We start from the raw sequence: 27,350 nt of genomic DNA on the forward strand, positions 1-27,350 counted from the left end.
ATAACACTATCATACACAAGGCAAACAACATGTTAGGGTTTATAAAACGCTTCTGCTACAATTTTCAAGACCCGTGCACTATTAAAACTTTGTATATTGCCTATGTGAGGTCAATTCTGGAATACTGTAGCACTGTGTGGTCTCCTCGTCCTGGCGTACATGAAGAAAGAATAGAATCAGTACAAAAGCAATTTCTACTATATGCTCTTCGTAAGCTAGGTTGGACCGCACATCGTCTTCCGTCATATGAAGCACGCTGCATGTTGATTGACATTCAAACATCAAAAGAACGGCGAGAGTACGCGATGGCTTCATTTGTAAACGATATCGTTTCGCAGAACGTTGACTCAGCAGTACTACTTTCTAAATTGAACTTTTATGCACCCATTCGACAACTTCGACACCGTAGTTTATTTGCTCTTAACCATCATCGTACGGAATACGCAAAAAATGGACCTATAAATAGTATGATGAATTCTTATAATCAACACTGCGAAGCCATTGACTTTACGATGTCCCGGTATAAACTAAAACAGTATTTCAAGTCCTTGAGGCTGAGGACACAAAATTAATTTGTTTTATGTTCGTGTATGGTTTAGAAGTTATTGTAACCAGTCTACATATATGATTGACGAAATAAATAAATTAAAAAAATTACAACATCATGGACAACTAAAGCGCACTTGCTTTTTGTACGGAAGATGGCAGAGGTCACGAATGCTATTATATTCCAAACCAATTTCATTTCCAAAAAAGTATTGTCGAATCGCTACAATTTGCCTGATTACGAAAAAAAATGTTGAGCGACTTGTCGCATACTACGATGGATGTACGTCAATCGGTTGTATAAACAGTGAAATAAAAATCGCTGTTTCTACAACAAAATGACGTTGGTAACATAACTTCAGGTAATAAACCTTTTTCCTTGAAACATACGTTCGGCAATGTTTTGTGATTATATTGATGCATTATGTACAGATCAGCTTGTTGAAATTCGTCCTAACACTCATTATACAATCGTTTTTGGGAAAAGCTTCGTACTGAAAATTTTACTCGCTGTCGCATACGTCAGTCTGCGAGATTACGGCAGTGCCGCTATCACACAGAAGGAATTCTCCTTTCAAGGAGAAATAGCGTTCTTTTTCGCTTTCTTTCTTGCTCGCATTTACTCCCGACAGTATATGCACACACTCCCGACTACTCTCCTCATGTGTACTCGTGTGTACCTACTCCCCAACTCGCGAGAACGACCAGCCGGGGACTGTTTCATCAAGGTGCTTTACGATGGTTGCAGAGGGACAAAAAAATAATAGGGTATCGACTACTTCGGCAGCGGTTTGCTTCGATTGGTTCTGCATTGTACTGCTGTAAAAAACTTAAGGTACGTTTAGACTATTAGACATGTCGGTTTGATTTTGACCACTGCAGAAATCGAAAGTCTGCTCGATTTAGCGTTCGACATACTTTGTCTTTACGAAAACTAAAAAAAAAACAAAGGTTCGACATATCGACATATCGAACGGCATGTCGAATCACAATATCGAATAGGTGTAAACGTAAACCAACATAGCATTCGATATATTTTCGAGCAATCTGCTCGAATCAGATGGAAAAATCAGATAGTCTAAACATACCTTTACCGAAGCAGTTCGATACCCTACACGTTGCCCCACTGTCGGCTGTCGGTGCATGAAGCTAAATCCGGAAGAAAGCATTTTAGTTTTCGAGCACAGTTTTTCAAGCACTTCTCCTAGTTGAGTAATTTTAGTCGAATACTCCTACTCGCTAGCATGAACTCGCGTACTCTTTTACAGTCGCTGAGTAGCAATACAAAAGAGCTTTTGTGTGTCGATGTGCGCTTGTTGCTACTCAAGGAAATGCATGAAGAATAAGTAAAGAATAATAATAAGCATGAGTATCAAGAAAGCGTGCGTGCAAAAGACTTGAGAAGCGTAGCATATGTCTCGTTCTCAAGCAGGAAGAAGGAGAAATGTTTTGCTTCTCGCTCGCTTTGCAACGCTGGTACTAACACGTTCGTGCAAATACAGAAAATTGTAATTTTATGATTATTGTGCTATTGAAAAATGCCAGGCCTTGTTGAAACACAGATGTTAACCATCCAGAGTATAAGAAACAATCAAATACCTTCAAATATGGAAACTTTTGATGGATGGGGGGATGGGTTCCAGAGCACGAAAATCAACTCCAAAGGCCATTTTGAAATTCGGATGGCGGCTTACATTCCCTAGAAAGCAGTTTTCGCCGGGATGATGCCCAGATGTACTTTTAAAACCAATGGCCGAATATATTAGACACTCTTATTTTCATAGTTCTACTAGAGAAGTGTCAAAAAGTGTCAAAAAAGTTGAAGTAATATTTTCAAGTTTATTAAATTTATTAGTTTTATGATTGGCTTGTATTTTTTTATTCAATGAAATTATTCAGCTTGATCTTGATGACCGGCACATTCCGTAGGTGTAACAGTTGTTACTGTCGGAGACGGATTTTACCTTTGCATCTCCACGATTGCTACGGAAAGGGTTGTGTCACCGTGGTGAGTGACCGCGTCAGACTTTGCAGAAACTGATCAAACAATCTTTTTTGAGCCTAAAAATATTTGTAGTCATCAAAAATGAGTCGTGTTCCAAAAAATTAAACCAGTAGCACAAAATGGCGTCTTTTGCCTGTAGAAACGTCTATGCAAAGTTTCAGTTAAATCAAAAATGGTCGTTTAAATTGGTTGCTCGTTTTTTTGTGGAATTACTCCGATTTATTCACTAGCTGTAAACATTATATTGATACCAAGCAGCACGGATTTTTTTCAAAACGGTCAGTAACTACAAATATAATACAGTTCTTATCTCGCTGTGTACAAACCATGGATTATGGTTTTCAAACTGACGCAATTTACCTGGACTTGAAAAAAATCATCTAAAAAGCCTTGTTTTTTTAAGCATTTGGTAGATAGTACCCCTTAACAGAGTTGAGCGCGAGTTATATAAACCAAGCAAACAAGCTGGGCAAAGATGTGGTAAATTTAGTTTTCTATTCTCTTGCTCACTGTGTTGTGTGTCATTGAACAATGGTTCGGCGTAGTCCTACGTCAATAACGCGGTTGTGGGTCAGATATAACCTTTTATCTTTTTTATCTTTTTTCTGTCTTTTCATTTTAATCTTATTCGCAATAAAGTTTTCGCTTACGCTAATCGTAAGTGCACTATAAAGTTTTCATGAAGTTCTTTACAAAACATACTGATTTGTCCCTATAACTTCTGACAGCCTAACTCATCTCTTATTTGACGAGAAGGTTGTGAATTTCAAGAAAACTCGACTTACATATCATGTTATTAATGAGGACAAATCTAGCAAATAGATACACGAAATAGAATAAGTGTCACGACGTTATTCGAAATGACAATACGCAACCATTAAGTGTAATTAGACAACCCTCATCGTCATGGCAACTCTAACGACTTTCAGTGAGAATCAACTATACATTTAGAACGATTCTCATGAAACGTCTATTCTCAACTCTTCATTTCCTGACGTCCATCCAGACCCGATAACGCTTCCCTCAAATCCTGTTAAAAGTTTCAATTTCCTGTCTTCTAGGCTGTCCGTGAACTGAAAACGAAAATTGCAACTTAACCAATACTTTCAGAGTACACCACCGAAGGTAAAAAAAACACGAGTAAAAAAGTGATCGTCCAATGGGAGGAGTGTTGATGATTAATTGAAATTTAATTAAACTGTCCGTCCGTTTCCTGTGAACTCTTCCAAGGTATAATTATTTCTTTTCCTTCCTCGAGTTTCTCGAGAGATAACGATGTACAACGCAGGCACAACGTATGCGGAGAGTTGCATCCCATGTCCACCGGTTATCAAATTGGCTCTAGTTGTGATACGATGATAGTCAAGCTGGAACTACGCCAAAGATAACTGGTGGCAAGCTAGGCAACATTGGGAAGGGAAAGGTTGAAACCAAAAAAAAAATCGGTACCAGAACAATATCAACACATCCATCTGATGATAACAAGGGTTTTGTTTTTGTCGTTTCTTATCACCCGGTGTTCGCCCGTGACTCGGATGACGACGAAGGCGACGGTCCATGGTACATGTGACGACGTTAGTTCGAGGACAGACCATACGTAGGGCAAGGGAAAATTAAATTTACGAATCAATAAAATAACTTTATTTTAATTTATTTAAGGCGACAGATATGACCGATTAGATTTCGTTCGATACGATTACATGTGGGCTTTATTTTAGATTACTGTTCCTCATTAGTGTTGAGGATTGATTTTAAATTTGTCACATAACGAAAACGAAAGTACATACATAGCTGAATGAACAGAGAGAATTGACGCTTTCGGCATTACCGGTTGTCGTATGTTTTCCCATTACGTAGCCATCGTCGCGCATCTTATTGAAGACGATGACTACAACCTTAAAGTGGTCGAGAAATACGATAACAAAAAACCCGAAGTCCCTCCGACCGTCGTCTACCTGCGGCGGTAAGCAGTGCAATCTGAGTGTTTTCAACGTGTACCCATCAGAGCCACAAGATAAGAATTCGACTTGATAACCACTCAAAAAAAGATTGCCTTCGAGTGGGTCTTACACAGTAGTGTACAGTTCAGCTACGATGAGCGGTAGTTCAGCCGACTGGCATCCGGATGTCGAGCAGGAAGCAGTCGCACCAGCCGCACCTGGTGTGCAACGAGTGGTGAGCGGCAACTTCCTGACGACGAAAGCGGTCCGCGAAGGTACACCACCGAAAAGTTTCGAAGGCGGTAGTAGTGAAGAACTGTCCGACAGTGTCAAAGTTCACAGTGAAGATGGCGCGGCCTCCGGGGCGGACTCTCCGGTCGAAGAGGAACCGAAGCCGAAGCTGAAAAAGCGCATCATCAGGCGAATCGTTAAGAAGAAGAAGGTTGTCCTCCCGAAGAAGGACGAAAAGTTTTGTGAGTGATCATCCCTCTCTACGTCTCTGTGTATTGTACCTAATTGATCTGAATTCATCGATAGAATGTATACCTACCACAATAGATTAAGGCGTATTGTTTGTCTGTATTCGTTTATTTTTATATCGATGAGAAGGTATTTGCTATACTGCTACTGGCCTTCCTTAATTGAAACTATAATTCACGACAGAATGTGTTTCACCCAATGAGCATCAGTGACGAATCGTTATCATTAGTTCAACTCGTTCAAATTACAAATAATGAATAAAATTTCATCAGATTATTTGCTTTTGTCCATCATGACTGATATATGTACATATATTTTTGAATGAAATTTAAGCTTACTAAAGCGGGAAATGCTTGTAATTTAACGAGGAAGCGACGATTTGTGCAATAAAACTGTTTAACAATTATGTCAAATTGGCTAAAATTTGTTATAATCTTGAAAGAGAATAATCAAACGAAAAACGCTCATGGAGAAATATACTAACGAGAAACACTTTTTGCATGTTTTTCGGCTCGTTGATTTTGTATTTCAATTTAAAATTGATATTCTTCTTTGATGTCATGTCAACCATGTGAGCCTTACCAATAGTTTTTTTTTCGTATTATTATTGTAATTCGAGATAATCAACGTTATTATAAAACTAAGGAAACCTTTTAAAATACAAATTAGAAAAAAACCAAAATAATCTTATAAACAATATTTCTCATAATGTCAATATTCGATTAACTCAACAATATTCGTACCGGCAAAATCAAACATCCATAATTCAATGTTTCGCCAGTGAAACACGAAAAGTGCCCACCAGGATAAACTTAAGCTTCTCGTGCGAATATTTTGCACTATTCTCATCGTCTAGCCCCAAACTTTCTATTACCGTCGCCAACAATCGACATACAGAACTAATTGTTCGTACACCGAGCCCGGTAATGTTGCTATGAAAAAAAAACCACGCACGCGTGTTACGAAATGCGTCTGCTAGTGGTTGCAGGTTGCAGCCGCGCAAGATGCACTACACGGAATCATCCTCGACAATTTTCCGCATCGTCTGACTTCTAAATGATACGCCCCCAGACACGGCAGCCAGGAACACCCATAAGAACTTTTCCGATATAAAAGCAGTTTTTAAGCTACAATGTTGCAGAAAGAAAACTTATTGATTTGACACAGTATTTAGAAATTTTTTCAACCAAATAGTTTTCAATTTTTTATCGTGACACATAAAACACACAACCGGCAGCGGCATGTCGTTTTTAATGGTGTTGACTGTTTCTTCTCGAACCAATCTCTTTCGTACACCCACACCAACGCCAACAGCAACCGTCGTCGCGCGGTCAGTCGTCTTCTTAGTTCAGGGGTGTTTTATTTATGGAACAGTGGATCACGCGGCGCAGTCACTTTCCGAAGTCGGATGACCGCATTCAGGGCAGCAGCGAGGAGGTAAGGCACAGCGGTTCGTTAGTTAGCACTGGTTCTGTCGGAAAACTTTGTCACTCTTCACGAGCGGTGGAATGTTGCAATTTTCACTGCCAATTGTGGCTATGGATTTATTTTCCTAGACATATTGCGGTAAAGGTTAAACTACGAAGGCTACGAAGCTGAAAAACAGCGACGATGGCGTTTCGAGATCGCATCTCATTCACCGTAAGATACAATGATGACAACTATCAATGTTTTCAAATGTTACTGCTCAAAGTTCACAACTACTTTGGTTCTGCAACCTGTTTCAATCAAATCGAAATATTAATACATGTCAGCTCGCCACATCTGCCAGCCATGTTTTGTTGTTTGCCAGCCCCCCCTTGACTTCTGAGCCGGTTTCGTTACAATTTTGTATGTTTCAATGAATATCTGTTGAGTAGCGATCAAATTTGCACTTTAAATCGTGTATAGGCTCACGGACTCGGCTTTTGGCTCACGCAGTGTTTGCTGTTCGGTTGTGTAGCTTATTTTTCCCTGTAATGTGATCATTGAATCTCTACGAGAAAAAGGTGTAACTTGACATCCATCGGTTTATGTTTTGTTTTTAATGTTTAAAAACGTCTCTGATAGTTTTTACTTTTCATGTTTCTGACTTAAAATTAAAGTTTCTTATTATGTTCTACAATTAAAAAACTTTTGGTTTGCTTCTTCTAGCTAACTTTTTGTTTTTGTTTTTGGACTAGCTTGACCCATGGACTGTTTGGGTGCTTGTACTCGGAAGTTTATTTCATGTACTGTTAGACGCTTACACTTTTTGAGTCAAGAGACTATCAAGTTTCCGTGAACCCATCATGCATTGTAGGTAATTAGACATTTAGAAAAAAAAAAGAAATCCTGGGCTCTCGATTGTTGAATTATTTATTCTTAAACCTTCAATTTGTTTACCCTTTGAACTTTTTGACTCCTGTTTTATATTGTCCCGTCATACATTGCATTGATGCCAATTTCCATCCTAAACATAGTTTGTGAACGTCCCTTTTTTCATTCCTTCAGAAACTTTCTAGAAAGTTTTTAAGCCGAAACTATAAAATTTTTCATTTACCTGTGTACAATTTGTGGTGACAAAGACTCAATATTCAAGATCGAGGGTAGGTTGATTCTAAAAAAAGAATAGCCCTTTTTGATCCCTAAAAGTACCTCTCCACCGTGTGAATCTCAATCTCGACGAATTATGTTGAAATCATGAAAATTGAGTTGATCATTTCAATTGAGAAAAGTCTAAGAGAACGCAAACACATCAAGTGTGAAATAGATCGAATTTGAAGATAATACTTCTGCAATTCCACTGCAATACAGTGACAAAATTCCTATCCTCTCTCGACTTATTAGTCATCGAATAAGGCCGTCACAAATTTTATTTTCATTTTATGTCACCCCCCCCTTCAAAAATCTTGAGTATTGGAAGGGGAAGAAAAAAAAGCTCATACCGTTTTGTTCATTTTATTTGTTTTCCGACAGCATTAATGCTTAATTTAGCAATGAACAAGTCCAGTGACAGAGAGAGTATCGTCAAAAGGCAAGCGAAATAGATAATAATAATAATAAAGTGTTATTTTTCAACATTTATTTGAGTGCAAGTTACAAACGTCATAACTTGCACACAAGCTTTTATCAAAGATTTTTTTTTTCGTCTCGGTGTTATTTGTTTTTTGCCACCCGCTTTGCTAAGTTTGATAACCTTGGACATAAAAAGAATTCGAAATTTGTACCAGCCTAATATGATAGTTGAAATGAAAAAGAGTTGCTACGAGTTGCTTCAAAAAGGTTTTCATTGTAGGGAGAAGAACAAGAAGATTGTTATAAAAGGGAGCTAGTAGTTATGTTGAATGTTCTAAATATCCAGTCCACAATATCAGAGAATTTTAGGAACCCTATTTTTTTATCTTTTGATCGAGAAATGAGTATACGAGGGGTTTTGGTGCCCCAGGAAGCGGTGGGTACTCCTGGTTTTATTTGAAATTAAAACCGGGGAGTACTTACCTCGGTTTTTCGTTACCGCTTTTCAGTGTCCCCACTGCTAGCGGTCTCATCATGATTGCCTCCGCATTTGCTGCCGCGTGCCTTGTTGCAGCAGCAGGTGGCTGAGTGACCTTCTTGCAGTTTTGGCAGTGCATGACCCGCTGTACAAACAGGCATACAGGCAGACAAATCCTGTCCCGAAGGATGTAGTTCGGCAGTGCAGACCTGGCAAATGTTACCCAGAAGAAATCCGAAGGCAAGAATTTCTTCTTCTTTCTATCGATGGATGCTGAATTCAATTACTTGCAATCCAGTATCTTAACATTTTACATCATGGAGTTCTTGAAACAGCCCACCCCATAACACAAAATGTCATTGACAGTAAGATTCCCCTCGGTAACCACACCGTCGATTTCTACATCCTTGGCAGGGATGTACACGCGATACTCTCTAGTTAAGAGCACGTACCTAGCAATTTCGTTTGCTTGCAGCTAGAAAGTGCGTAAAGTATTCAGAGATTTAAATGAAGTTTTCCCATAAGCAAACGTAGAAGTGACGAACCCGGTGTTGTGACGCATTTTCAACCTGGTTAGGAGCATCAAATTCACAGGAAAACTATAATCTTTCATGTTTGTCCCCTCGAATCCTCGATAAAACGGTACCCCATTGCGTCGTAAAACAACATCGTGCGACAGTTCGTGGACACCGGATACGCTTGTTCCTGCACCTACAACATCTTGGCACTATCGGACAACGATCATAGCATTGAAAGAAAGCCCGTTCCGAACGGCCGACGTCCCTGAGCATCAAGAGGCTCCAAAGGATGCTGTGCGTGCGCCTGACCGGGAGATCGGTGCAACCGACCAAACAGTAAAAAAAGTACCGGGCAAACATGGACATACATGTAATGAAGTGGCAGTACCGTCTACTGGTCTCGGAGCTGCAGGCAATGACACAGCGGCAAGTCGATTTTCCCGGCGAACCGTGATGTGGCGGTGGTGATGAACAACGAGACCCGTCTCGCCCTGGATGGTAACGATTGGCAGGGCACTTCGTATTTTACTCGTCTATCGGAAGTTGTGTCGTTCTTCAAGAAATACCGTAAGGGCGAAGACACGGTGTTTGAGCAGAAACATGTCTACACGCATGTTCACATCCGCCATTGCTTACCTGCCGAAAGGCCGCTCACAAGGGCCCAGATTTTTTTGCAAGTAAGCTAATATTATTATCTTTCACGAGAAATTCGATTCCTGTATCAAATCTGGAAGTAGGAAAAGTGAGTCGCTGATTGGGATTGTATTGTAAAACATGTTGTGCATTTGTGTCAGGCTTTCTTAGAATTGTTACCGGCAGTAAGGATCCATTAACGTCTAGTAGTTGTGCGTAGGATACAATCGAGGTTTTTTGAAGATTGCTTTCAGACAGCGATTTTGTATCCGTTAAAGTGATTTTAAGCTTTCTTTTATTTGTAGCTCCCCAAATTGAAATCAAGTATTGCCACTTGGGCTGTCCAAATGTGTGATAGAGTGGTAGAAGTTGCTTACACGGAAAGAATTAAGAAGTCTTTCATAAAAAACCACAAACTGAACTTAGACTGGACGACACTGCTTCACTGTGATGTCTTCATGCCAATGAGAAATCAAGTGTGTTTCTTGAAGGATCTTAATTAAGTTTACTAGAAGAGAGGAGTTGATAGGAAGTACAGAGCTATAAGTCTAAAATATCATATAACTCTTATCTTGTTTGTCTTGAGGGACGCGAGGTTTTCGGCAAATTACTCTTGCAGAAAGCCCATATCCTCCGAAAATTGATTTTTATTGCATCCGGATTCGAACCGGATACGACAAGGAGGTATCGTCAGCAAACAAGCGCAGTTTGCCATGCAACCTTCATTTAAATATTTAATTTCTCTTTTACGTACTGTTCATAATTAAAGGTATTTTACGGGAACTTCAGAATTTTCGCGGATTCCGAATATTTCATTTTCCGTTTTTGTTTTTTTTTCTCTCTGATCGTAAGAAGCTTTTTATGGCAGTTTGAGGTGAGATAATCATTATTCCTGAAGCTTTATACATAAAACATAACTTATACATAATTTTGAGGTTACCTTCCACCCAGGGCTTCACTGTTATTTTATCGATAATTTTAGATTTAATCTGGCTTGCTTTCTTTTACTCGTTTTTTTCGTTTTAATAGTTGACTGGCTAATTTTTCATTATAGTGAAAAAAGGAAACATTATAGCTTTTTCACCATTCCTGTGAATTTTGGTGCCCCTAGCACTCTCGGATGTGCGTTAAGTCTTTAGAGACTTAAATGAAGTTTTCCCGCAAACAAACGTAGTAGCAACGTACCCGGTTGGCAATTTCTCTGTGGCTTTTTGATGCATTTCCGAGTTGAAAAGCTATAATCTTTCATATTTTTTTCAGTTGAGTCCTGGGGTAAAACCTGTATTGAGCAAGGACTTTTTTGTTTTGTTTTACGTAGAATTACGTCTTAGGGCAATACAGTCAGGTTTTTTTTACGCGGGGGATACGTACCTCGTAAAAAAAACCGCGTAAAAAACCGCGTTAATTCGAAAATCCGCGTAAAAAAAACCGCGCTAATTCAAAAATCCGCGTAAAAAACCGCGTTAATTAAAAAATCCGCGTAAAAAACCGCGTTAATTAAAAAATCCGCGTAAAAAAACACGTTTTATTTTTAATTCGCGGAAAGTAGTCCAGCAAGAAGGGCTTTAGAAAAAACCCTAGACGCTCTAGAACCAGTATTTAAAATTGTCCTCTTTGACGGTCATTCCGGATCTTTCGGTGGGCGGAGAGTATGTTTTTGGACTAAGTCTTTTACTAGATAAACACTTTAACGTTTCTGGTTCCAACCCACGTCAATTCGTAAGTTCGTGAAATTTTTTTGAATTAGCGCGGTATCGCGTAAAAAAAAACCGCGTTAATTCAAAAATCCGCGTAAAAAAACCGCGTTAATTCAAAAATCGGCGTAAAAAAACCGCGTAAAAAAAAAACGGGGTGCAAACGGAAATAATCATAAACTTCGAAAATTGTCCACTTTCAAATGCTTATAACTCAGTCAATTTCCAACGGATTTCTTTCATTCTTACAGCAATCGATTGGAATTTTAGCTATGCATGCACTAAGATGCAGAAATTAGTGACTTTGTGATGCTAACTATTGGTCTATTGAAAAATGTAGCGCCATGTTAAAGACATGTCTCGCCCAATCTGAACTGTAACAAGGCATTCTTACTTGCTCTAGGCCACAAAGACACGTCTAACGGATGTTCTACTATCATTTATCACGTATAAAAGCTAGCATGCAGAAACTTAGTCTTCATTGTATAGTATACCCGATTACTGCAGCAAGAGGACGGTTGACTCTTACTGGAAACTGGCGCCACCCGCAACCGGCAGAGCAGCAGCTGATTTTAGCGCAGCAAAGCTGAGCAGACGACTCGTTCGATCGCAGCATTCCACAGCTACGGACCGACCGGCGAACCACAGCACTGCACAGCATTGTTGAACACGTCCGGACATGTTAGTAATTTTGTTCGAATTGGTAGCATCGCGTTTGCTTTCAGCCATTTTGCCACTGCTAGTAGCTGTGAGTGTGCCAGTAGTGTGTGTGTATGATCGTTATGTCTCGTTTGCTTGCTTGCTTGCAGTGTGTGCGTGTCGTCGGTAAATAGCAATCCAAAATTTTTTCTGTCACTCGTCAAAACCTGGAGGACAGCGATAACAGCTGCACCAAAAAGTGTAAACAAATATTTGAGTTTTTTTTTCTTTGAGCTCATTTTTCGACCGCGGCCGGTGCAGCCATCAATAATTTTTAACCTCTACTTCCACTCCCTATTCTACGATTTTAACCTAGATTTACACTTTTAAGGCACTTTTAACATAGGGGTAAAAAATTGTCAAATTCTAATGATTATAGCTCAGTCAGTTTCAAGAATTTTAGCCCTACTATTGAATCGCTTGGAATAAATATAAAACTGTACATTTCAAGGTAAAAAAATTCAACATTTCTTCGAGAAGAAGAATTGTAATATTTGAGAGGAATGAAACAATTTACTTCGAGCTGGTGTATTTCGTTACGGCTCTATTTTCAAGTTTTGCGATGAATCTTGAACTTAATATGAAATTTCTGCCTCTATTTTTTATAAGTGTCTACCACTTCGTCGAATTTTACTGCTTTTAATAAAAAAATTAATTCCAGGTTTGATTTCTAATAAACCTTCTTTGAATTTTTCAAACATATTCTGCGAGTCATTCTGTCGTTTCTATTACGCCGATTTCGGAATCTACGCGTTTTTTCACGTAAATTGCCTGCATAAAAATCGTTCTTCGGTAATATCGGATCAAATTTGGATTAAATTTGTTACTTTCACTTCTACTGCTTACAGTCAAGTTTTATCAATTCCAGTGTTGATTTCATCAATTTCTTCATTTCTTTACGCAAAATTGGAAAGTTGCTTGCATATTTTGTCGATGGACAACAGCTGGAATCATTCTCTATTGTATAATTAGAAGTATTTTTCAATTGTTCGCAGTTCAATGCTCAACGAAAAAAGGGATTTTGCATTTTCTAAAATTAGTAGGACTTGAAACCAGTTTTTTTAAATCGTGATTGTTTGAAGTGTTTGTCTGTTATTTCAACTATAATTTGAATCTTTTTTTTCTACATTCACAAGCATTTTTCGATAGCTTATAGCCTTGTTGTTATTTTACTTTTCTGTTTTTCACGAATAATTTTGAAATTAATTTGATACTCTTGTTTGCTTTTTCCTTTTTTCAAAGCTTTTTCTTATTTTGCCGTTTTTAGAAGTCCTTCTAACGGCTTTGAGGCTGAATTTCAGATATAATTCCTAATAAGCCTTTACACACACAATTCTGTCTTTCTTCTTGCATTACTTAAATCTACTAGGGATCACCCTGATCAATATTCGACCTAGAAAGTTAGCTTTTGAGTCTTCTAGATGGGTTTTACATGATTCCAAAATTATATACGAATTGAAATTAAAAAAAATAACAAAAAAATTGATGACTTCATGATAGATACCGAACTCAACAGTAGATTGAAAACATTGAAGCAATTTCGTGATTTGTTGCTGTTCTCAGTTGCGAATACAATTAAACACATTTTTACCCTTTTCAAATCGAACGAAAGCCCAGCCACTGTAACCTTCGCAACAGGCAGCCAAATCTTTTCAAAAGCCACTTTGTTTGATTAATTTGGCGAAGCTGCAGTTTGATCGGAGTGAACCATTTATATTCATTAACACTTGTACGAAGCGACCGTCATAATCCATCTTGTTTTAAGAAACTAATCCGTACTGCTCCGTTAGACGCACCGTTCGTCGCCAGGTCCACATGTTGACGGGCCGGGTTTTGGGCGGTAATGATGAAAAGCCGTCTTGTATACGCGATCTCACACGGACTTAAGTCATTTCGTTTTCAGCGCTCGGCGCTAATTTTAGATCTTTGTTAACCTGTAAGATTTCACAGCTCGTTCCAGTGGAGCTGTTTTTTATTGCGCCGCTAGATTGTATTAAGAGCGATACTCGTCGTCGTCGTCCTAATTGTCGAATTATAACGCTCTCTCTCTCTCTCTCTCTCTGGAGCACCATGACAATTGTAATCTAGACAGCATTCTGCGAAAATCAGATCCAAAAGGGAATTATCATGGTTCCAGACCGACAATAAAAGTCCCATTCGCGATGATTACCGGATTTGTCAGCTTCGTTTTTCAAGTGGACACATTCAATTTCACGCCAGCGTACGATGGTGTCCCATAGGGAGCGTCCGAATGTTTATGTGGTTGGTTTTGCATATTTTATACTAGAAGAAGAGTGAATATGTTATTTTACTTGATAATAAGTTAATGCGAAGATAGACTACAAACAAACAAAAAAATATTCGGAATAATTGCTATGCTAATCACTGCCATTCAAGGCATTTAGTAAAAATATTCGTCATGAGAAATAACCGCAATGCGATTGGCGTGAAATATGCGCCTAATAATGACCGCACTCGAAAGACACGAATCCCACTTCAAGGTCAAACCCCTCACTGCGCAACACGAAGTTAAAGTTCTGATTAGCTCGAAATTATGTTCGTTCGTAAAATTGTGATAAAGACACGATAACGTTCAACTGGCAACGGACAAAACAAAACAAAAACCGGTGCGGTGTAGAAAGCATGCAAAAATCACAACAATCAACTATATCGGGCACAATGAACTTCCATTCTTTACCAACCGTGTGAAGTTGAGCACACAAACAACCCCTCCCCCTTGGCGATTGTTATGGCACTCGAGTACCGGAGTCACCGTGAAAGCCTCCGGCACCAGCGGTTAATCGCTGATGGTTACTCGTGCTAATCCCGGTCCGGCACTAGGAAGGCACGACGCTTCCCTTTCCCCGGTTTTTGTTTCAACGGTAAAACAATGTGCGTTTGGTCGGGCTGACGAAAAAAAAAAGGAAAGCATAACAACCATGGCCTGAAAAAACAAAGACCACACAGTGTATCGTGATGGTACCGCATATCGAGAACATTACGAGGCACGAACGCCGGGGGCAAGAATAATTGCCGATTCATTACCAGAGGCTCGTGCTTTTATTTCGTCGACATGACAGCGGTTTTTTTTTGCGTCGTTCTTTTTGCTTGCTGGGCTGTTTTATGAACCACTTCACGGTTCATATTTAGTGGGTATAATAAAGCAAACGTCAGAGTTTAACCGGGTGAATAACCACGCGACCCCATCGTTATTTATTTGATGGACGAGGACGTTTATCCACATTAAGCGGTTTTTTCCGCTTTGCGGAGACGTTGAACGTTTTCATTTCTATCCAATGCATGAAGATTATTTGAATTGAGAAAATAATATAGCTTTCTTAGATAATTTTTAACTCTGAAATTTTGAAACCGATTTCTTCAGTAAGTAGAAGACCAGAAAGATTTAAAATTACTCCTTATGCAACTGGAAACATTCAACTACACCAAAAAACCTGTGTAAGTTTAATAATTTTCATGTAATTATCATAGCTCTAAAAAACTTCTAGAAAAGAAATTGTCCTCGGCGCGGAACATTTCTCTAGGCGAGCCAGATAACACTTATTACCAACAAATCGTGACAAACAATTCGAGGAATAAGTGACGATTCCAGCGTTAAACATAATCACGTTAACGATGCTTAGCCTTGGAGGGCCATTTTCTTGCTTGTATCAGATATCATAACGGGCACATGATGTACATTGTTGAAGATACGCGAGATAAACAAGAACAATATTTAATCGCAGCTGTAAAACACTCCAGATACGTTTCGCTCGACGGCAAGAAAGCGGCGGGCGTGTAGAGAGCAAAATAAGAGAGATTGAATAACAGGGTAATCGGGCGAAACAACAACAACATCATTCAAGAAAATCAAGATTACCGCAATCCTTGACATCGTTTTCGAGTGACATCAGTTTGATGTTTTTATAAGGAATATTTTAAAAATAACTATTCGGGAGTCTGGACCAGGGTTCAACCCTTAAAAACTGAACCTAAATTGGTCTTTTCAATTGAACTTCAAATCAATTGTTCACTTCGTAGCATGACAGGCCAAATTTCAGCAGATAATTTGACAAGCACAAAAGTCGATATTGTTTGCCGAACGGAAGTTCGATCGCAGTTTGATTACCATACCTCGTCGTACAGATGGTTTAAAGCATACAAAAAAGTTAAAGATGATTCGGATACATTCCCATTATAAATGTTATTGTTTACATTTTGCAGTCCAAATCCATTAGTCTACTCAACATCTCCTCGAGCTCTCTGTTTGTTTATACCCAACCCAAACGTTGGAGAAAAAAAAAACTTCACATAGCTGTGACTATGAACCCTGCATTGAATGAATCGCCTTGCAAAATCGTGAACTCTCGTCCGTCCTCCTAGCCCGTGCTGTGCCGTTCGCACATAGAGTCAAATTCGATGCAGCAGAATCAGCAGCGACATTCCGCCAAGGCATAACTTTCGTCACACCACCCACACGACACGACAGGCGGCACTTCTGGCCTTCTCTTTGCTTTTCTTTCCTCGCCAAAATCGTTCAAGGTTGGGTTTTGTTTATTTTCACCCTTCACTGTCCCATTTCGGCAACAGAACGGACGACCGGCGGCACTGCCATCAAGAATTTTGTTATTTGCGCTGCTTCCTCGTGCTTAATTTTTTATAACTTAATATTTGCTAACAGACAAACAATGTTGGGTATAAACTTTCAGCACGGATGGATGCAACTGCACTTCTTTTGTGAGACATTCTAGATCCGATTTCTAGAGTTTGCGAGTCTGTATTCCTGAAAAATCATTATGATTGAAAATGCTAGTTTGTCATCTCTATATAACCTTTCCCAGAATTGACATCATATACAAGTTTTTTTTGTGTTCCACCTAGTTTTTATTTCAAGAAACTCACAGACAAAATGTAGTTATGTGTTACCAAAATGTGTGAATTAACGAAATGGATTATGCTGAAAGCAATACTCAACACTGATCATTCATTTTGATTCACCAGAACATGTTAGGTTTTTGTTATCACATTCCAATTTCACAGAAAAAAACTTGATTTTCCAAACTACAACTTCTGATTGTTTTATTATAGGTACTGGTAATATAAAATTCAATTTGTTTTGGATCTAGATCCGTAAAAATGAAGCAAAGTATGATATGTATGGTGACGCCTCAAGGAAGCAACCTAATATCGTTTCTTGTATTGAATTTTTGCAATATGGAGTTTCTGCAGGATTAAAGATTTAGTTTGAATAGGTTTCCATTCACTTCGTTGAAAGTTCCTTTCAAGCATTTTGACGTGGGACTACGTCTTTGTTTACTATACTGGGATGCATTCTGTGAAATTGGAAATGAAACTTGAAATTAAGATTAAAATTTCAAATTACAAAATAATAAATATTCATATTTCGTTAACTTTGTGTTGATTTTCATAGTCGACAATAGGTAAGAAAATTTCGCTCTAAAGTTAAAATCTAAAAAAAAGAAAGATTTTATCTTTTTAATTGTGTGAATTTTGGTATCCCCACCAAACTCGGACGGAAGTGCTTCAAAGGCCGCAGAGTAATTGCTCGTCAGGTTCGTTGTTTCTATATTTGCGAAGGAAAACTTTATTTTAGTCTCTGAAAACTTTACGCCATTCTGACCTGGCTAGGAGCACAAAAATTCACAGCAGTCAATCAAAAGCTATAACACTGTACTTCAAATGAAAAAAAAAATCGAAGAACTTTTGAAGTGATCTAGTGTAGGTTGCAGGCCTTGTTGAGTGTGACATTCGCTTATACTTGACATTTACAAACACCCCCTAGAAATCTGAAGTAATATTTTTTTGATTTTGAGGACCTAAGGTTCTAGAATTTTCAAATATTGGAGCTTCGAAGATATTCAGTATTAATGGAACCCTTTTGATTTCAAGATTTTGGAATCCAAAGATTTTAGAATTTCAAGAGTGAAAGATTTTTAGTTATTGGTTTTCAGATTTACAGCATTCTAATAGTTTAGGACTAAAAGATTTAAGGACTCAAGGATTTTAGAATATGCATTGGGCTGTAAATTTATCGTGGGAGGTTAAAATTTCATGACGTTTAAATTTGGCGGTTTTGGAATTCCAGGATCACTAGAGTTTGAACTTTAGCATAAAATATTTTGGATTATTAATATTTGAAATATTCCAGGATTTAAAGAATCTCGGATTATTGGGTTTTACCGATTTTAGAACTGTAGGATCCTGCATTTTAGCTCTAGCCCCACTACTGCCCTGTATTCTAACAGTTAGCCGTGAAATCTGCGTATAATAAACAGAAAGTCAAGTTCCGAGAGGTCCAAGTTCCGGATTTTGGGATTTGAGTATTTTAGAATTAGAGGATTTTATGATTTCAGGATCTAAGTATTTGAAAGTCCTAGAAAATCAGAATTTCAAGGATTCAGGAACTGCGCAATTTAGAATTTGGAAATTTAAGGATTCCAGGATGTTAAGATGGATGGATTTAAGGATTGTAGAATTTTAGGATTGCAGGAATTTCAGGATCTCAAGATTTAATGATATAACGATTTCGGGATCAATGGAATTTAAGACCCAAGGACTTCAGAATTTGTAAGGTTTAGAATTTTGGGACTTTAGGATTCCAGGATTGTGAAATTTTAAGGTTTTAGAATTTCAGGATTTCAGGATTAAATGATCCTAGGATTTCAGTATTTATGGACTTGAAGGCCCTTGGACTTAAGAATTTTAAAAATTTAGAGATTTAGGGATCTTAGGATTTAGGGATTCTAAAAGTTACGGATTGTGAGATTTCAGGATCAGAAGAAGAAAAAAAATTTAAAATTTTGGAATTTAAGGATTTTGATTCTGGGATTTCAGGATCTTTGGATTTGACAATTTTTAGGATTTCTGGACTTCGGGATTTTGGGATCTTTTGATTTCATGATTTTGTGATTTTAGGATTAGAGGATTGCAGAGTTTTATAATTATGGCGATCTTAGGCTCTAGGATTTCATGATTTTAAGATTTGGAGGTTTTTCGGATTTTAGAGGTTAATGATTTTGGGATCGTGGGATTTCAGAATTACCTGGATTTAAGATTTATGGATTCATGGATTTTATAAATTCAAAATTTTAAGATTTCAAGATGTCGGGGCTTAGGATTTCTGGATATCAAGATTGCGCATTGGACCAGAACCCGAATTTGAGGAAGAATCGAATCACAGACCTCGATTGCAATAATCTAGAGAAAAGTTTTGCTCTACAAAATCTACAAAAAACCCTAAACGTCGTCCGTTGATAGTTTGATGTGAAAACTGAAATAAAAAAAAATTTAAGCAAAAAATATTTTTTTCTTTAATTTGAATCGGTTATATCTAAAGATAGAAAAAGTAGCCTTAAATTAATGGGACAACAACATTTTAGAACAACTTTTTTCTCCTTCCATGAAAAAAAGTTTGATACCTGATTTCAACGAAAATTAAGATCACGAATTTCGGGCGAATATTATACGAGTCATTCCTTGCTACATCGTACATCGATCCTGATCGACCATTCCTCATTTCGCTGAAACTTTTCACAGTTGTTCTTTTTTGATAAAGAAGTCATTTTATGATATAATTACTTCATGTAGACTCGCGACTGCTGCTTCAAAATGGTGACTGATAGATAAAAATTTCAATACCAGAAAAACGACCTGTTCAATTGAAATGGTGCTTTCAGCAAAGTTTGAGGTAGTAAAATTGCGGTTCTAGAAAAACTTTAAACACTGTAAAAAAAATTTTTTGTGCCAAATTTACACAAATTGTGGGTGCGCCGCTCGTATATTCGCAAAGATTGACATTGATTGACAGCTAACTTTGCGCGCGACACAGTTAGATTTCGTCACTTACCACGGTGATACAACCCTTTCCTTTCCGTCACAGTTGTGGAGATGCAGAGGTAAACTCGTTCTCCGACAACAACGGCCGTTACACTTCCTCTCTTACAACATCCTTTCTAACCCTAACGATCGTAAGGACGTGGACTGAATTGTTGTACACTGAAGATGGCAAACTAATCCCAATTGGCCATTTACGTGGTTTCTTGTGCAACTTCACTAACTCAGATGACTCACGGAGGAGCAACAACGAATGTGCGGTCGTTCAAGCTCAAATTTTCTAAATTGTCACAAAATAATAAATATCACAAAAACTACCTTTTATATTTTTTTTTTTGCGATACATTGAAGATGACAATATGTACTTATATCTGTCATAATTTGTGATGGTAAAATGAAAAACAAAAAAGTTATGAACGTTTGAGTATTTTGACATTTTCACTCTGAAACTCTGAACTTTTTTCGAGTGTTTTTTCTTTCTAGCTACACATAACAATGTAGGAAATTTATCGCCAATAGCATGATACCAATCCAACGCGTTGTTTTTGTACCATAATTGAACACTTTTAAACTGACACTAACTAATTTGACACAGAAAAAATTTTTTTACAGTTTATATATTTTTCCTAGATCTCCAATTTCATTACCTACAACTTTGCTGAAGACACCACTTCGATCAAACAGGTCGTTTTCCTGATATAGAAATTTTTATCTGTCAGTTACCATTTGGAACAGGCCCTTTTGAAGCAGCAGTAGCGAGTCTACATGAAGAACTGATGTCATAAAATGACCTCTCCATAAAAAAGGAACAACTGTGAATAGTTTCAGCGAAATCGGAAATGACATGCCAAAAAAAAATTTTTTCACCTTTTTTCCATGGAATGCCTCATATTATGTAATTACAATATTCTATATTATATTATTGAGCTTCAGATCAAAATTTCCCAGGATGTTAAGGAGTTTCAAACTTCAGCTCTATAGGATTTTGGGATTTTGACGTTTCCGTAAATTGGGGCAAAACCTTTGGTATCTGAGAATTTTAGAATTTTGGGATTTCAGGATTTCAGGATTTTATGATTTTAAAATTATTTTTGATTTTGGGATTTAAGAACTTAATGGTTTTAGGACTTGAAGTTTTGAGAACTTTAGGATTTTGGGAACAAAGGATTTCAGCTTCACGATTTTAGAATTTCAGGATTTTGGGGTCTTTTGGATTTAGGGCTCGAGGATTCCAGGATTTTAGACAAGAAAAATTTTAGTACTAAAAAATTGTAGAGTTGAGATTTTAGGATTTAAGAATTTGAGGGCCTCAGGTTTTTGGGGTCCTTGAATCTTAGGTTATTATAATTTTGAGATTTTGGCATTTTAGTATGGGAGGATTTTGAGATTTCCGAATTTTAGGATTTTGAGGTTTTGCCTTTCTCCTAGGAAGATATAGCAATCACTTGCAAAACCGAAGATATCAAAGTGCGTCATAGGGCCAAATGTCATATATCACTCGAACAAGGTTCAACGAGCTGAGCATTTTCTGTATGTGTGTGTGTATGTGCAGATTTTTATTCTCACTCACTTTTCTCAGAGATGGCTGGACCGATTTCCATGGAATTAATTGCAAATGAATGGTCTAGTTGCGCCATTAGACTCTATCAAATTTCATTGTAATCGGATTTTTAGTTTAGAGGTTATGTATCAAAATGTGAAAATCTCGAAACATCATTATCTCAGAAGCTACACAACCTATTTGAACAAAATTGGTTTTAAATGAACGGGTTACCTAAAAACCCTTAACTTTTGAATTTCATAAAGATTGAATATGTGGTTATGGAAAGAAACGTGTTATGGAGACTGTTTAATTTTACTCATGTTTCTCAGAGATGGCTGGACCGATTTTCATAAAATTAGTGTCAAATGGAAGGTCTAGCTGCTCCATTAGACCCTATTGATTTGTTTTGTAATCGATCTATTACTTTGCCTGTTATGTTTAAAAATGTGAAATCCAGCTATGAAAAGAAACATATTCCGAAGAATACTTAAACTCACTCACTTTTCTCAGAGATGGCAGATCCGATTTCCACAAAAATTAGTGTCAAATAAAATGTCTAGCTGCCTCATAACATCCTATTGAATTTCATTGTAATCGGACTGTAACTTTGTATGTAATGTATCAAAATGTGAAAATTACGAAACTTCATTATCTCAGACACAACACAACAGATTTGAACAATGTTGGTATCAAATTAACGGGCTAGTTAAGGGTTAACTGAAGAATTTCATAATGATTAAGCATGTGGTTCAAAAGTTGTGAAAAGAAACATGTTCCGGTGACTTTTCAAATTCATTCGTTTTCCCAAAGATGGCTGGATTAATTTCAACAATTTTAGTGTCAAATGAAAGGTTTGGTTGTCATTTCATTTTATTACACTGTGCTGAAAAAAAAATGTAAGAACTACTGAAGTGACCTAGTGTAGGTTGTAGGTCTTGTTGAGTGTAACATTCGCTCATACTAGAAATTTTCCAAACACCCCTAAAATCTGAAGTTATGGTCAAATACGGTCAGTAACTCAGTCATTTGTCGACCGATTTTCAATATTAAAGCAGTTTTGGAAAGAGAACAAATAGAGCTTTCAAAATATATACAAGTTTGTTCTAATATCAATAAAATATGATAAGTTATTTGAGTTTATACCTAATTTTATAAACTTTTTCACGCAATTTTACAATTTAATTTTAAATTTGCCGTCTATTTTTGTAAGAAACATACCACAAATATACTATAATTTCGATAGTTTATTCAATTCCGAATCAAATGAAAGCAGTTTAGTGGAAATCGGTTGATATTTGGCTAAGTTATATATTTTATAAAGAAAATCAAAATTTTTGGCTTCTAACGCACATTTATTTCACGGTGCCACAAATGATGAAAAAATGCAAGAACTTTTGATGTGACTTAGTGTGTGTTGTAGCTTTAATCAAATGTTACTTGCGCATTTACTTCAAGTTTTTCAAATACCCCGAAAATTATAAGTTATGTTCAAAACCCTGTTTTTTAGCTTAGCTCGCATTTTTATGTTTAATACGGTTATTTTTCAACTGATTTTTTATATTTTGGCTGTTTTGGAAAGGCGAAAAATAGAGCATTTGAAACATATAAATATGTCAAAAGAGTTTACCTATATGTGATGAATAGTTCTAAAATAAATAAGATGGTTTAGGATATTTTCAAATTTTTCCAATTTAATTCGCAATTTTTCACACATTTTTGTAATGATAGAGCTTCAATGGCTGTAAAATTTGGAAAATTCTTTTTAGTACCAAACGAAAACAATAGGTGTTGTTAATGAAAATATGTTATAATTATGCTGAGAAATGATTTGATAAAATCTAAGTATATGGTGGAAAACATCAAGTCATATCTCAGTCAAATTATAACAGATTTCATAAACAACACTTACTGTTTTCGTTTGGCACTACATGTACTTTTCAAATTCTACAGCAATTAGAGCTCGTTCATTACAAAAATGTGTAAAAAATTGCGAATAAATTTTGAAAAATTTGAAAATAACATAAACTATTTTATTTATTTTAAAACTATTCATCACATATAGGTAAAATTTGAAAAAAAAATAAGTCATCTTATTTTATTGAATATAAGTCATCTTATTTTATTTAAAACTATTTATCACATATAGATAAACTCTTCAGACATATTTATATGTATCAAGATTTCTATTTTTTACCTTTCCAAAGCAGCCAAAATATAACAAATTGGTTGAAAAATAACTGAATTAAACATAAAAATGTGAGCTAAAGTAAAAAACAGGGTTTTGACCATAACTAATAATTTTTGGGGTATTTGAAAAACTTCAAGTGAACGCGCAAGTAACATTTGACTAAAGTTACAACCCACACTGAGTCACCAAATATCAACCGATTTTTAAAAAACTACTTTCAATTGATTTGGAATTGAATAAACTTCCAAATTATAGTATAGGTGTGGTATGCTTCTCACAAAAATAGACGGAAAATTGACAATTGAATTGAAAAATTGCGTGAAAAAGTCTAAAAAATTAGATTTAGGCTCGAGTAACTAAACATGTTTTATTGATATTAGAACAAACCTGTATATATTTTGAAAGCTTTATTTGTCTTCTTTCTAAAACTCCTTTAATATTGAAAATCAGTTGATAAATGACTGAGTTAAAAAATATTATATGCGCTGAAGTCCGAAAAATCGTATTTTGACCATAACTTCAGATTTTAGGGGTGTTTGGAAAATTTCTAGTTTGAGCGAATGTTACACTCAACAAGACCTACAACCTACACTAGGTTACTTCAGAAGTTCTAAATCGCTGTAGCACAGTGTTATAATCGGACTTTTATTTCAACCGTTATGTATTAAATTCTGAAAACAACGAAAGTCTATTACCCCAAAGATTACACGACTTATTTGAACATAACTACGGGCTGTCTCTCAAACGTACAAATAACAAATTTCATAACAATTTGATACGTGGTTCAAATGTTATGGAAAGAAACGAAATTGATTGACCAAATTTAATTGTACTATTTGAGCGTTCCCGGTATTGCTCGTGATTAAAGTGTTTAAATTTAGGGGTTATCCCGGCATCGGGCATTATCCCGGTTTCTGAAAAACTCACATTGGGTCATGAAACTGGAAGCTACTACTATCCAAAAATTTAAAATGGCCACAAATTCTCATATTGAACGATATTTGGTCTTTCTAGGCTGTTGTTCATCAGGGGAAACTTTCCTTAAAATTATGTTATTTTGTTTATATATTTTCCAACCAAAAAACTTATCTAGGCTCTTATTTTGGCCATAGCATTCCTTAATTGGCCACTCGGGGCTCCTATTTTGGCCAATTCGTGAAAAAGTTGAATTCACATGAATTTAATTTGACTTCACCATGTAAATATATTTTATCAGCAATTCCTTGTTATTTAACTAACTAAAAGGCCAGTATATTTATTAATCAAACTAAATAATAATATTATATTCACACATAGCTAGCAGTGCAAAGTACTTCGAGCTAGAATTTTATTTAAATTGGGTAGGATATTTCATAACACTGACATCACATCGTTTATCTATGTTAATTTTTCTTCTGTCATAATCTTTATTAATAAGTTTCCGCTCTTTGCTTCTTTTCACATAGAAACTTATTCGTATTATTCACCAACTATAGTTAAAAGTCCGAAGCGTTAGTTTCGGTAGATACAACCAAAGTTACAACTTTGTAAATAATCTGAACAAATAGAGAACGGATATATTATACGGAACAGATGTATTAGGGGTCTTTATATTGAGCTCGTATACAATTACCCAGCCGTAAACTGTGTATCTTTCATTACTCGTCAATAAATGTGAGTATTTTCACGGCTGGGTATTTGTATACGAGCTCGATGTGAAGACCCCTATTATATCAAATAGCTGTGCTGTAGTTATACAATCTTTCTTATCCAAAACCAGTTTTGTGTTTTCACGAATCTCGTGCGATATCTTATGACAGGCCGAAAAACTTCGTACTTTTCATGTTTTGCATCAATGTTTATACGTTACCATGGATTTGTTTACATATGGCCAATATCAGGATTATGAATTATGGAATTGCTTTGATATGTGGCCAAGAATGGATCATTGATCGTTTTTGGAAGCTTTTGTTGTTTTTGATATTGCAGAGAAAAATCATACCATAATGCCTATTTTTTTATCCATGTGCTGTAATAAGTTGTGCCTGATGCTGGTAACAAAATTTACTATAGACATGTACAAACTTAAACAAGGTTATGCTCTATCGAAAACAGCTTGCGAATTACCTAAACGTCAGACTGTACAGTAAACCTGGGAGAGTATAATTAGTTCCTTTATTAAAAGTAAAATACGCACATTTGTTTGCTACAGTAAGTAATGTATTTGTCGAATAACATCAGCAGTTTCAATAGGAGACTTCGAAATAGGAGTAATTCAAGATACTTCTTCACAATTATCAATTTTATTCTATCATGGCCAAAACTGGTTCTATGGCGAAAACCGGTGCTTCTACCCTAGTTATACTTTTGGCTACCAGAAATTCATTATTAAGAGCGGAAAATAAATCCAGCAGAAATTATCAAGGTGTATTTTTTTTATTAATTGAAGGTTTCATGTAAATCTATTCTAACAAATAATAAGTTCAAAAGAGAAAGGCTGGGTCTCACTGCTAGGTGGATTTTGGTTTTTGGATTTCGAAGCATTAGGATATTAGGAACGAAGAATTTCATAACATTTATCTAAGATTTCTTGACTAAAGAATTTGAAGGCTTTTCAGATTTCAAAATTTCAGGATTTTAAGATCTTAGGATCGAAGGATGAAAGGATTTTAATATTTTAGGGTTTTGAAATTTTAGGGTTCTTTGTATAAATAGTTCAAGGACTTCAAAATGACAGCATTTTAGGATCTCAGGATTTTGGAAATGTAGAATTTAGGATTTACCGATTTTAAGATTTTGTAATCCTAAGACTTAGAAACTTTTGGATATTAGGATCTTAGGACTTTAGAAACAAAGGAATTTAGGGTTTATGGTTATCGTGGTCTTTCGGATTTTTTGGTTTTAGGTTTTCAGGATTTTAAGAAAGAAGGATTTTAGAATCTTAGGGTTTTAGGAATGTAATATTTTAGGAACTTAGTTTGCATGATTTTAGGGTTGAGGAATTCTAGGAGTTTAGGATTTCTGCATTGCAGGATTTTAGGATTTCGGGGATGCAGGATTTTAGAATTATGAAATTTTAGGATTGTAAGGTGTTATAAGTTAAGGATCGTAGGAGTTTAGGATTGTATGAATTTAGAGTTCAAGGGTACTAGAATCTTAGGATTTCAGGATTATAGAATTAAGGTATGTTAGGATTTCAAAATTTTGAGATTTCATAATTTTGGGATCTTAGAATTTTTGGATTTTATGGTCTCGACATCTTAGAACTATAGGATCTTAAGATCTCAGAATTCTTGGAATCCCAGGGTTCTAGGATTTTATGATTTGAGGATTTGAAGCTTTAAAAATTTTGGGATAATACGATTATAAGATTTTGGGTTTTAAGGTTTTCAGAATTATTAGATTTTTAGATTAGGATAGGATCTTAGAATCTTTGGATTTTGGGATTTTAGGAATTCTAGGATTATAAGACTGCAATATTTTTTAATATTAAAATTTAGGTATTTTGGAATATAAAGATTTTCAGATTGTGGAAGTTTGAGATTTGAGGCTTGTAGGATTTTGAGCTTGGCGATTTATGGGATTTTGGTTATTGTTGTGTTTTAGGATTTTAGTATGTTGAGGTTTTAGGATTTCAGGTATTGAAGATTTAATGATTGTAGGTCCAAATGATTTTCTGATATTATAATTTAAGAATTTTCATATTTTGAGATTTTCGGATTATAAAATTTAAAGATTTTAGGCTTCTGGAACTGTAAGATTGTTTGTTTTTTGCATTTTAGGATTTTGTAATTTTAGGATTTTCAGTTTTCAGGATTTT

General features: G+C 36.2%; 1 protein-coding gene across 6 annotated transcripts in view; it reads left to right on the top strand.

Moving 5' to 3' along the window:
* LOC129725310 (calcium-binding protein E63-1) overlaps window positions 1-27,350 on the top strand; it is a 213,899-nt gene that overhangs the window by 73,800 nt on the left and 112,749 nt on the right. For 2 of the 6 annotated variants that reach the window (XM_055680934.1, XM_055680935.1), the window contains exon 1: window positions 4,393-4,964. The exons of the other annotated variants lie outside the window; for them this stretch is intronic. In XM_055680934.1, coding sequence (XP_055536909.1) covers window positions 4,646-4,964 — 319 coding nt within the window. In that variant the 5' untranslated portion in view covers window positions 4,393-4,645. Of the gene's footprint in view, window positions 1-4,392; window positions 4,965-27,350 lie in introns of those variants that run through there. 6 annotated transcript variants of the gene reach the window in all.

This window comes from Wyeomyia smithii, chromosome 2 (assembly GCF_029784165.1).
Source record: "Wyeomyia smithii strain HCP4-BCI-WySm-NY-G18 chromosome 2, ASM2978416v1, whole genome shotgun sequence".
Lineage (NCBI taxonomy): Eukaryota > Metazoa > Arthropoda > Insecta > Diptera > Culicidae > Wyeomyia > Wyeomyia smithii.